The 13,167-nt window shown below is 35.5% G+C and overlaps 1 protein-coding gene across 2 annotated transcripts in view; it reads left to right on the top strand.

The window, feature by feature from the left end:
- LOC107863465 (putative elongation factor TypA-like SVR3, chloroplastic) overlaps nucleotides 1-6,218 on the top strand; it is a 58,963-nt gene extending 52,745 nt beyond the window's left edge. For both annotated transcript variants that reach the window (XM_016709398.2, XM_047408381.1), the window contains 4 exons: nucleotides 3,632-3,726; nucleotides 4,732-4,897; nucleotides 5,213-5,408; nucleotides 5,768-6,218. In XM_016709398.2, coding sequence (XP_016564884.1) covers nucleotides 3,632-3,726; nucleotides 4,732-4,897; nucleotides 5,213-5,408; nucleotides 5,768-5,901 — 591 coding nt within the window. In that variant the 3' untranslated portion in view covers nucleotides 5,902-6,218. The remainder of the gene's footprint in view (nucleotides 1-3,631; nucleotides 3,727-4,731; nucleotides 4,898-5,212; nucleotides 5,409-5,767) is intronic.
- The last annotated feature ends 6,949 nt before the right edge of the window (nucleotides 6,219-13,167 follow it).

The raw sequence follows: 13,167 nt of genomic DNA, 5'->3' as shown, positions 1-13,167 counted from the left end.
CAATAGTTAATGGTTTAAAATATCTAAAAATATATTAAAAATATAACTGATTATCTAAATTTTATTTATATCACATAAATTGAGATTAAAAAAAATTAACATATATTGGCATGGCCCCTTGAATATCTAGTATTCATATATTTGCTCATCACTAGGAGCAAATATCTTTTTAACCTTACAATTATCAAGACTTGAAGAAGTATGTCTTATTCCAAAGAATCATATTTCGATAAGTCATCACACAAAAACTGTTTCGACACTAGAAAAAGAGAAGAAGAATCATCTAACTCATTTATAGTCCACATTCTTCGCCCACAAACATTATGCCTGTTTCAAGAAGTGGGAATTCATATTCAACAATGCCATTCTCAATTTTAGAGGAGAACAACTTACTCTTCGTGAACTTAGTGATTATAGTTAATGACTTATATAGCAAGATATCATCATCCTCAAACTTAATAAAGTCACCAACATAAGAACTAAAAGTGTAGTTCATCACCTCTAAAACTACCTTAGGTGTTTTAGGAATTCCAGGAACAATATCACCTCATTTTTCCTTGCTCATTGGCGTCAGATCTACATTTCTTTGTTGGATTTATTGTCATGAATCTTATCTTGGACAAGTCCAAAATAATTCTCTTTACTTATGTCCTTCTCATGAAACATTTGCTCAATAGGAGATGTAGTTTTGGCGACCTTAGTATCAAGTTCATCGAATGAAGGCTTTTCAATGCAAACTTTCCCATGAGTATCTACTAGAGAGTTAAAGCAACTAGAAGAAGAAGTAGGAAGGTTAGAGTTAGAATAAGAGATAACCTTACTCACACTCACTTGTTTTTCTCTTTCTTCCTCACGATTATTTCCCTTTTTGTCTCTCATGATCATCTCTCTTTTCTTTTCTCTCATCCTCACGTGACATCTCATTCTCTCCACACAACACAACCTCTTTCTTTTCCTCTCATCGGATGTCAACATGCAGTCGTTTACTCCTCTCATTCTTTTCTCTTTCAAAATTTTTCATTGTGTCTTTCACACGATTCTGATCTTCATAAATTTGGGATGGAGTTAAAGGTACAAGTTTATATTTTCTTTTGTGTAGCTCTAGAGAAACTCTATTCTTTTCCCTATCGTAAATTGCGTTCCTATCAAACTGCCATGAATGCCCAAGCATGATATGACAATCTTGCATTGGAATTACATCACAAAGAATATTATCGGAGTACCTCCCAATGGAGAAAGAAATCATGCATTGCTTAGTCGCCTTAAGTTTACCAAAACCATTCAACCATTGCCGCTTATAAGGAGTAATGTGCTTGATGCATTTAAGTTCTAACTTCTCCACCATGTATGACTTCTCACATTAGCACCACTTTCAAAATCAATAATCATAGAGCAAATATTACCTTTTATCCCACACCTTGTATGGAAAATACTTTTCCTTAAACCCTAAGTTGCTCGGACTTTTCAAAAATGTCTACGGGTGCATGTCAGATCCTCCAAAAATAGTGTATTTTTGAAGGATCCGACATGGGTGCGGCAACATTTTTGGAGAGTTCGAGCAACTTAGCTTAAACCAACTATGTTCACGGATGGATTTTGGGTGAACTCTAACGCATTGAGTCAAGAGGAAATCTTCCTAATTGCCTTGGCTATGTCGTTGTTTCGAGTCCCAGCATCAATATCTTTTCTGGTTTGAGACATCCCGAAATAATATTAGAGAAAACAAAGATCTCTCAATTTTGGCCCCTTTTTCCCGCTTATTGATCTCACAGTGTGTTGTCCTTTTTCCACTCAAATTACTACCTTTGGCTGGGTCCTTTAGAATTTAGTATAACCCTATTAGCAACAACCTTTTAGAAGATGTAGAAAGAAAAGAATATATCAATTCTCAGATATATTGGGTTTGATGAGACAAGGAAAAAAAACCAATTTGTATAAATAGAAAAACTTTAAATTTTCCATCTTCTAGATTTTCCTTGATGTTGGAAACCAAGAAACACAACAACCCGGAGTTTCTAAAAATCAACTTAATTTGCAAGAACTTGAATTTTCCCTTTTTTTTAATTAGCTATGTAGCTTAGCAATAAAAATAATTATGAAGAAAATTGGATTTTTTTAGAAAAAATTTTAAGTTTAACAAAAAAATTAAATAGAAAGAATTGATTTTTTTATTTTTTATTTTTTTGCAACTCCCAAGATTATCAAGAACAGAACCTTGATAGAACCGCTCTGATACCACTTGATAAGAATTAGTTTACTTGAATAAACAAGAAAATAATGTGGAAGCGAAAAACCCTAAGATTAAAGCCAACAAATTAATGATAGATGAAATTTGAGAATAAATCCTCAATTTCAAGATTATTGCAAAGAACCCTAATTAATCTTAGTATTCAAAATTAGTGGATTAAGACTAATGATGATACTAATAGAGTTAATCAAGAACTTAGATCAAAAGTGATCTAGACCCTTATTTCGAAGAAATTAAAGACAACAATTAGTATAAGACTAATTACCTTCTTTAATCAACTTTAATAAAAATCAAAGATATCAATTTAAAAATTAATCTTACCTCCTAAAGAATTGTTCTATAAGGTTGCAAGATGAATTAGAAGTCACCCCACATAAAAGTGTAAAGAAGAGAAACCTCTCAACTATTATCAATCATCATGTTGTCTTGAAAATTCCAAAATTCATCCCTATATATAGAGAGAAAAACTATCCCAAATAGCATGAGATTCAAATCCTGCTTTTATGGAAATAATAAATCCAGGAAACTTTAAACTAGGAAACTTTAAACTAGAAAAATAGTATCAAAAATAAATCCGTAAATAAATAAGAATTTTTAGATTTAACCAAAACCCATATGGGCCTAATCTTCTTTCGTTTGGACTTGGACTTGAATCGTGAAATATGTATAGCACTTAGCCCATGCTTCTCCATAATTCTTGGGCTCGTTCTTGTGTTCTTCTTCTATCATAAGCATCTTCTTGATTCACATTGAAACCCACAAATCTTAATGCAAGCGGTCCAGATGCTATCAGTAACCCTTGTTCTTGTATAATGGAATTATCGTACTCCATCTCCAAGTTTCGGGCATCTTTGCCGTCCTAAAATGATGTTAAACAACACCGTTAGCCACTCCATACCTGCCCCGTCAGTGCTCTTCAAAAAAATTCAATTGAATCTCGTCTGGCCCAGTCACCCTACTCATACACATCCTATGAATAGCACCATTGACCTGCTCAACCTTTATATGCATACAATAGCCGTAATCGCGTCACCTCTCTGGGTGGTCCAAGTCCACCAGCTCAAAGTCTTCGTCCCCCTTGTCGTTCAAGAGTTTGTGAAAATGAGACTTCCGCCTCCTCTTAATGAGCGCATCCTCCACCAATACTTTGCCATCCTCCTCCTGGAGTATAAGTTAGCCCCAAAAAAGACCAAGTTAGCAGTTACGGCAGCTAAAACAACAACTTTGGAGAGCTTATATGCGACATTAAAGGAGAAAGGCGGGGATAAAAAGTTGTGTAGGCTTGCTAAGGCTAGGTAGAGTAGGAAAATGTTGTAAGCAGGAAAATGTTGTAATCTCTATCAGTTGTTAGTTAGTCCTCATTTTTGTATTCCATATTTGCAGATTGCTACTGTTGAGGTTCCTGAAGAACACATGGGGTCTGTGGTTGAACTTCTAGGGAAAAGACGTGGGCAGATGTTTGATATGCAAGGGCTTGGGTAAGTAAAAATTGTCATGATGACTGGATATTTTTCAGAATGATATGTTGGTAACAAATTCTGTTAGCTTACTGGAGAAAGTTTGGCATCATTGCACGCGGTAACAGGATAGTTAAGTCCAATTGTGTATATTTGCTAAGACACAAGTTTTACACTGGGAAGTTAGGAATACCTGTTCTTTGCCAACTTCATTCCAAGCATAGACTAAACAAGTTGCTTTTGGAATATCTCATTCAATCTTACCGGACCTTAAAATTAGATCCTTCCTACATAGATCTGGAAATTCAACAGCTTGTTGTCTTACGAGATAATTGTATGTTGTTAAGCAGAACAAGGTTCTAGTTGTGCTGAAAGTTGCGAGTTTGTATTAACTTGCTTCTGATTTCCATTTTGATCCACCGTTGTGAGGGAAAAAGACTGAAATGCTTATAATTATTGCTATAGCTTTTCAAAAAAGACTTTTGATTTATGTTTTTAGCTCAGCTGAATGATATCATGAAGGAAAGTGGTACCTATATATTTGTGAGCTATGTTGCCCGGACTCTTCAAAAGTGTCGACCAGTGTTGTGTCAGATCCTCCAAAGCTAGTGCATTGTGGAGGGGATACATCGATATGGCGACATTTGAGGAGAGACCGGGCAGCGTAGTTTGTGATCACATATGGACGTTAGGCTCATGGAATAAATTTTGGTCTTGTTTATTCAATGTTTGTCCCAAGACCGGCAAAGTAACTCTTTTAATTATTTGCATTTTATTGACATCAAGCATTCTCATTAGTGATATGGTACATATCAGAGGATTCATCCTGGAAAACTTAAAAAAAAAAAAAGAACTTCTCTTGGTCTTCTTGCTTTGTTGTCCACTATATTATTTTTCATTCTTCGTGATATTTCTTACATTTACCTACTTCAATTTTGGGTTTTTGAAAGGCACGGTTTTGATCTGCAGAGTTCTTTTATATTTTTATTCATTGAATACAAGAGACTAATGCTACTTATCTTTTAGGTCTGAAGGGACAACTTTCCTTAAGTATAAAATACCAACTCGTGGTCTTCTTGGATTGAGGAATTCAATCTTGACAGCTTCTAGAGGCACAGCAATTCTCAACACAATATTTGATAGCTATGGACCATGGGCTGGTGATATTTCTACCCGCGATCTAGGTTCACTGGTAATTTCCTACCTTAAGTACAGTCTGCTCCTCAGTGTATATCTCATTTAAGTTTTTACATCTTAACAATCCTTGAATAGCTGATAGTTCTGAGTTTTTTCAAATTTATTTTACATACTCGTACTTTAAAAAGAAAAGATTGTTAGTATTTCTTTTTAAAAAAATTTTAAAATGTAAATTCTATTAAGAACTTTAAGAAATCGATGTGCAGTTTCACACCAAAAATTAGATTAAGTCATCCTCGTACACTTGAGTCTTGTTCTTTTCCGGAGACAGAATGGTATTATATTCTGAATTTTGTTTATATCATCCTAGATTGCATTCGAGGATGGAACAAGTACATCCTACGCTCTCATGAGTTCTCAGGACAGAGGACAGTTGTTTATTGGTCCTGGAGTTGATGTTTACAAAGGACAAATAGTTGGTATTCACCAACGGCCAGGTGACCTTGCCCTGAATGTCTGCAAGAAAAAAGCTGCGACAAATGTTCGTTCAAACAAAGAAGTAACAGGTAAAGTCGAGCACCAAAGATACTGCTGAATCTCAACCTTTCCCTATATAAAATGAGAATAAACTGTTCAAGAAATTTTTTTTTTACATTTCGGTCCCATATTGTATCAGAGAACTTAAGATTCTGAAATTCGAGCTTGATAAGTAAAGTGATGCTTCTCCTTGCGATTAGATTCATTCCTCACCTTAAACTGTGGTTTCTATTTCTGCACCCCAATATTATCCTGATTGCATTGGGGGGGGGGGGGGGGGGGGGATCTCTATTATGAAATTGTTCCTTGTGTACCTAACATTCTGATCAGAGACGTCTTTGCTTTTGTCTGCCTCTTACTAACTGAAGTCCCCTACCATTACATGCAGTGGTTCTTGATACCCCACTAGATTTTAGTCTGGATGATTGCATAGAGTATATTCAAGAAGATGAGCTTGTTGAAGTTACTCCATCAAGTATCCGGATGCTGAAAAACCCAAAGGCCACCAAAAAGACACGATGAAGGTTTACATAGAATAAGTCAAAGAGATGCGATGAAGTATACATAGGACGAGACAAGACATATGTTATCCCAGCTCATTAATTCATTCCAAAGATCTCACTTTTGGATAGTGGATACATGATTATTAGTATGTCGGTACTTTTTAACATGTGAATTGAACTTTCGCGTAATGAGAGAGCTATACAACATTCCAAGCCTTCAATACAATGGGTTGAACCTTTATACAATTGAAAGCATGCACAACAATTTGCAATATTTGGTTATTTGTTATTGTAACAACTGTGCTATAGCTTAATCAAATTCCATATTTGTGTGAAGTTTGCTGAATGGGCAGCCCATTATTTATTGGAGGCGGGATAGGGTAAACTGCATAAATGACCCTCACATTAGGTTACTTTATTTTTTTGTTCCTCATAAGAAATGTCCTACAAAATTTAACTTTTTCTCTTTTGTGTATAGATCAAATACCTATTTTCCCCTCTATATATTAAATATTTTTAAACAATTTCATACTTATTTATCTTTTAATTTCATTTTTTTTTCTTTTTTATTTTACTTTGATTTTTATTTCTTCTTTTTTTTTTTGTTCAACTCTTACTTTTTTTCCTTTTTTCTCTCAACCTCTATTTTTTTAAAATTTTTTCTTTTTTCTTTTACTGACATTTTTTTTGTTTCTCTTTTATTTTTTAGTTTTCGCAACCCTTACAATTTTCCTTATCCTCTCAACTTCTAATTTTTCTTTAATTTTTGTCTCTTTTTATACTTTTTCGATTTTTGTTTTTTCTTCTTTTTTTCAAAAAAGTTCTCAGCTTTTATTTTTTTTTGTCTTTTTTCTCAACGTTTATTTTTTCCTTTTCTTCGGTCAACTTCAAGATTTTTTTTCTTTTTCTCTTTCTTATTTTCTTTGTTTTTTATTTTTTTTTTAAAAATATTTGACTTCAATTTTTTCTTTTTTGCAACTTTTGTTATTTTTCTTTTCTTTTATTTTTTTGAAATAAATTATTTTCCACGGACAAGAGTTATCATTATCACTTTAATGTCTTGATTTATGAAATATTTTACAACTCTTGCCTTAGAGGCACAACTCATTTTAAGAATTTTCAAACAAGTTATGTACATTAGGCAAGTGTCAACACAATCATGTAGTGTTTTTTACTTTGGAATATTCTATAACTCTTGAGTTAGAGACGACGTATTTCAAGGGCTCTCAAACGAAAAGTTATGCCCATGGGCAAAAGTTATCAATGTAACATTGTGTTTTAATTTATGATATATTCTACAACTCTTCTTTTAGAGACAGTACTTTGACCAAGGGTTTTCAAGCAATAAGGTACATCCCATGGGCAAGTGTTGACATAACCATATTGTGTTTTAATTTAGAGATAAGCATCCAGTACCCCTCGAACTATGACCAAAGTTGCTACGATACACTCCAACTTCACATTTCCTATTATCCTTGTGAATTCAATTTTAGCGTACTTTTGTCACTCTTTTGTGCTGAAATGATATCTTATTACATAAAAATGAAAACCACATCAAAGGTGATAAGTCAACTAAAAAGGTGCCACACCAGCTAAAAAAGGTGATCAAAATACACTAAAATTGAGTTCTGGGGGGGGGGGGGGGGGGGGGGGGGGGGGTAATAGAATCCCTGTGAAGTCATAGTTCGGGAGGAGGGGGGGAGTTACTAGATGCTTTACTCTTTAATTTATGAGATGTTTTATATCTTTTGCCTTATACACAATACTTAACCTAAGAACTTTTAAACAATAAGTTACGCCCTTAGGGCAAGAGTTTATACTATCACATTGTGTCTTGATTTATGAGATGTTCTATAACTCTTGCCTTAGAGGCAAGATTTATCCCACAAGTTACGCCTCATGGGCAAGAGTTGACACTGCCACATTGTGTCTTTATTTATGAGATGCTCTATTAGTCTTTCTTCTACGAAAAGACTTTTCCCAAGAACCCCTCCCTCCCCTCACCAAAATAAATAAATAATAAGTTACGCCCAATGGGCAAGTGTTGACATTACCACATTATATCTTGATTTACGAGATGTTCTATAACTCTTGCCTTAGAGATAAAATTTAATATAAAAATTTCAAACACCGAGCCCTACGGGTAATGTAACACTCAACTTACACTCAAAATTACGTGCAAGGCGAATGTTGTTAATATATTTACCCAATTAGGAGTCGGGATCGAATCCACGAGGAGTGAAGACGTAGATTTCAAGGCCTATGTGTGTTGGAAATTAACTAGACGTTAACTCGTAGTGCAAAATTAAACATGTAAAAATAAATCGGGGGTTTAATTGGAGTAAATTTTGTAATAACAACGTTGAACACTATTATGGGAGAGCAAAGTATCGAAGAGTGTAACCAAATAGAGAGAAGCCTTGGGGTTATGAAATCCTAATTGGGAGTCACGCATGGGTGGTCAATTATTCATCTAAGTTTAGTTATGGATTATGAATAGGCTAGATTTTGGGGGTATTGGTATTAACCTTTCAATAAAACACCAAATTTCACATGTGGGATCTTTTGAACACCTCACAAGTGTATCAACTTTACCAATCCACTACCTCAACTAACATTCTTATTTCTAAGATGATGCTGTTAAATGAGCTAACTCAAGTTATTGTTCACAATTGTTCCTCGCCCATAACCCCAAGTTAATGTTCACAATTGTTCCTCAATCATAACCCCTCTTTCAAGGATGATATGGGTTCAAAGGTTCCACACCTATAGTCCCTCTTTCAAGGATGATATGGGTTTAAGGGTAATTGGGGTTTGACCTCAATTCTCAATTAAACATGGAACAAAAGCAAAACCTATCATAAACAACTAATTAAATGGACAAATAATCAACGCCCATACATTAATCACCAACTAACCATGCATAACCCCAAAAAAAGAGTTTAGCTACTCATGAAAATAAAGAGAAGAGATATACCTAAATTAGCATTCAATTGATCCATGGAAAGAAAAATAAATATAACCCCCAAGCTTCAAATCCAAATAAATAGCTAACAACTTTCTTGGAAATCACTTCTAAATTATTTCTCACTTACAATATTGTTATTAGCTATCAAAAATTGATAATTAGATGCGGGAAACGTGTTGAGTCTTTTTATATTTTGGGATTGAGCAATGTGAAATTACAACTCTATCCCTAAACATTTCACGACCAATTGCGAACGCGGTCGCGACTCAGCGATCGCGGAGCTTCAGCTCCCGATCGCAGTACTTTTGCAGTCTTGATCTATCGTGATAGTAGCATCTGAGGATCGTATCTTGGGGCCTGTCTTCAGCCTTTGTCCCTTTTTGTTCACTTTTCTTCCCTTCTAGCTTTTTCTTTGCTCCTTTATCATACGATTTCCCTATAAAATCACAAACATTGAAAATTAGTGCATTTTATATAGAATTAGCCTTATATATTCAATTAACTCACCATAGTGTGCAACAAATGAGATATAAATGAGTGAAAAATTTTTCACTCATCAATACCCCCAACTTAAAGACTTTGCTTATGCTCAAACAACACTACTTCATACTCTTTGAGACTACCCAACTTTTAATCACACTTTCAATCACATGGCCACCATGATTTTGAACTTGATTATCATTAAAAATTAGTCAACAAGCATTATAAGCACTAACTATACAACTCCCTTCAAATTCAATCACCTTTTCAAGAATGCAAAGAAATTTAAAGAATAATCAAGAAAAAACAACCGATTCTCAAGAAGTGACTCTCCATCAATAGTAAATCAAATATACTCCTTTGCCTTACTTTTGAAAGATGTCAACTTCACCAATCTATCTTAGTCTATATGCCTCCTCACGAAAGGAAGTCCCAGCACACCAAATTTTCAACATGTAATAAGGGACAAATGTGCAAGCACTCACACTCACAAAGACTTCTAAATACACATAAAATCATACCATATGCTTGCCCATATTTTCGATCACTACTAACTAAAAAATACTTAGTTAGAGATCCCAAAGGACTTTTTCAAGCTTGCAATATAGGCTCGAGGAAGGGTAGAATAAGCATTTGGGATAAAAGTGACTTCACCCTCCTTGAACTCCATATAGCACTAATTAGATCAAATTTGGATCATTGGCTACTCCATTTATTTCTAAATCAGATATGTGACTACCTTTTTCACCTTAGTTCACCCAATTTTTGAAGGATTCTCGTTTTATTTCTTTCTTTATTGCAATCACATGCTTTCTCTTTCTTTTGTTGTTTTTTTTATTTATCCAACATTAGTTTGCTTTTAGGAACTTATTTATAAGACCATGTCCATGATCACCTTTTTCAAATCCCACTACCCCCCCAACTTAGGCTTTTAGCCTCAAGTTGGCAATTTCAAGTTCAAGGAGGGTAGGGTTCAATTGAGTGATAACTTTTAAATGATTCTATGCTTGTAACATGGTTGCCAAAGAAAGGTTAATAGGCTTAAAATAGGTGATTAGGGATATCATTCGTATGTGGGTGGGCTTTTTAGGCTAAAGTGGCTTTCAGCAATCGCAAAGATATCCTACAATCATTTCTCCAACCGCGTGTAATCAAGATTAACTTTGAAAGACCAACGAAGCAAGTTCTAGATGACACAAGCATAAGAATCATTCGATTATTGCTCACCACACATGGCATGAAAACTATTCTAGAAGGATCGATTACATTTCCTACTTAAGAACAAAAGGAGACATTTGTCACATCACAACCAACTAAAGAATTTGGAGTCACAAAAAGAGGCAAATTGTTGTTACAAAACCATTCAATTCCATGCCCTTGATTTTCATAAAAAATTTTGGACGGAGGGGGATGCTCATTTTGCACTTCAACATGTAAGATTAATTGTCGCTAGCACCAAGTAAGCCATTATTTTGCATTTGGGCTCTAATGAAGGCAATACTTATGGTTACTCAGACTTCACCGTAGTTGCGATGTCAATCCTAATTTGTAGTGCCATAGGTACTCAGACTTCCCCTATATCTATGAATCCAACACCTTAACACGATGATTTTTCCTTAAGAATGTCGTCACTCAATCTATCATAGGGAAAGGCTCGTCCAACATCAATATCAAAAAGAAAAAAAAATCTAGAAATGAAAAACGACGAATCCATAAAATCACTACAAAACATAGGCGCTAAGGATACCCAACATACAAACCAAATCATTAGAATAGCACAAATCCATACCAAACAAAAACCAAATCATCCACATATTACAAACCAAAAAATAAACAAGAATCAAATTATCAAAATATTATAGACCAAATATGAAATAAATATGGAAAAAAGGGAACCCCCCAACTAAAAACATACAGTGTCCTCACTGTATGTCATGAAAGCATAAAAGAGTTAAAGGGGCTCCTAAAATCGCTGGCTGTTATCACTCTTTGTCTCCTCATAAACATCATCAGACTCTGGCTCCTCATCCTCAAACCACCTAGCTAGAATCTCATCGCTAACGTCTGTTCTTGGAGAGGGAAGTCTCTTACTTGGATTTAGGACCTTTCATAAGATTTTCACCCCTTTCCATACCCGAGTGAAGAACTTGTCTTGCCTCCTCTCCTTTCTCTTTATTTTACCATAAGACTTACTCAAATTTTTGTGTGATTATACCAAGGATGTGTAGGCCTACTCCAGTCTGGATATGGTGGCCCCTTGCGTTCTCCGATCATCTAGGAAGCTATCATAGTCTCTCTAAGAGACGTAGGAGGGACGAGCCATCCCTGCAGGTAGTTTGAACACCAAGTCTCAAACTAGCCACATCTAAATAGATTGCTCTTCGAATGGCCTTGCTGAGGATGGCCTATAAGAATAGAGATTATCATCCACCGACTTACCCAAATAAATTTTTATTTTCTTGTGCTTTGAAGATATGCCTCTTTTACGTATCTTAAATGGGTAAATCGGTGTCTTCGGGGATATCCAATTGTCCCCCCAGATATTCCTTAACTTTGGCCTACTTACATAGTTCAGTGATCAGAGATGGAAACATTAGCATGGGGCCACCTTGATTTGTGTAGTTTCTAAACTCTTTAGTTACAAAGAGACCAACATTCAAAGGAATATTGTCTATAATACAAGCTACCATCTGGGATCTCATAACAGGGATGTTTGTCATGTTGGTACTTGGGGTGATGCTACTGCAGATAATGGTCAACCAAATTTGAGCTTCTACCGTGAACTCATTCAAGGTGATCCTTGTTTTTTTGGAGGCCCATGGACTTCTCTTCCTGGGCACAACTGTGAGACTAGCCAGCTCCCCAGGGCATAATCTTTTGCCTCAAACTCCCTCGGATTGGCATTTGGCAAACCATATTGCTCGTTGATTGCCTTAGATCCAAAGTTGATAACCTTTCCCCGAATCCCCATCACAGGGTTGGGTAGACTTATAGCTTTGAGGTTGGAATAAAACTCCTGCACCCATTGCTCATTGTCTTTGCATGGGTCTGGGGCAAAATAAATCCAGCCCATTGCTTGCAATCTTTGATGGAAGGCCGGAAGTTTTTTGGACACTTTCTCCATTAAGATGCCCCGCTCTGGGAGTAACTTTTCTTGGCCAGATACTTATAGTAAATAGTCTGATAGTCAACTATGAGAAAGTGAGTTCGATCAAATTTTGCCATGTTTAGCTTTTTGAAAACCGAAAAACAGCACACAAGTATTAATCGTCAAGATCATCATATGAAAACAATGCTATGTGACCGAGGAAAGCTAATGAAATGGATCAAGGATCAAATTAGGGCTTAAAATGATAATTCAAGATGTTGGGTAGGCCTTTCATAAAAGTCATAGGTCGCACGATCGCACTTGGCTGAGTTGCGATTGGGACACCTGAAAGGCCCGTTAGATATGCCTCAGGCCTCCCTTTCTTACTCTGTTGAGTCACGATTGGGACACCTGAAAGAACTGTCAGGCAAGCCTCAGGTGTCGCAATCGCCACTCATTCGAATGATGATCACGACACTTGAGGCTAAATTGTCCCAGATTTGTTCAAGTTTGAACTTGTTCGAGTGGTGATTGCTACACCTGAGGCTAAATTGTCCCAAATTTGTTTAAGTTTGAATTTGCAATTTCTACCCCAATTTATGTTCATAAAAGATGTACAAAAATAAAAAAATAGAACGTACTTCATGATTATACAAGAATGACCTCTAAATCATTGAAAAACTGTCAAAGAACTTATTTGGGCATTTTATCATACATCTGGTGTGCATTTCTAATTATTACTTGTTCTG

Source organism: Capsicum annuum, chromosome 3, assembly GCF_002878395.1.
Source record: "Capsicum annuum cultivar UCD-10X-F1 chromosome 3, UCD10Xv1.1, whole genome shotgun sequence".
NCBI lineage: Eukaryota > Viridiplantae > Streptophyta > Magnoliopsida > Solanales > Solanaceae > Capsicum > Capsicum annuum.
The sequence above is the reverse complement of the archived record's forward strand: the minus strand, read 5'-3'. Positions and strand labels throughout refer to the sequence as shown.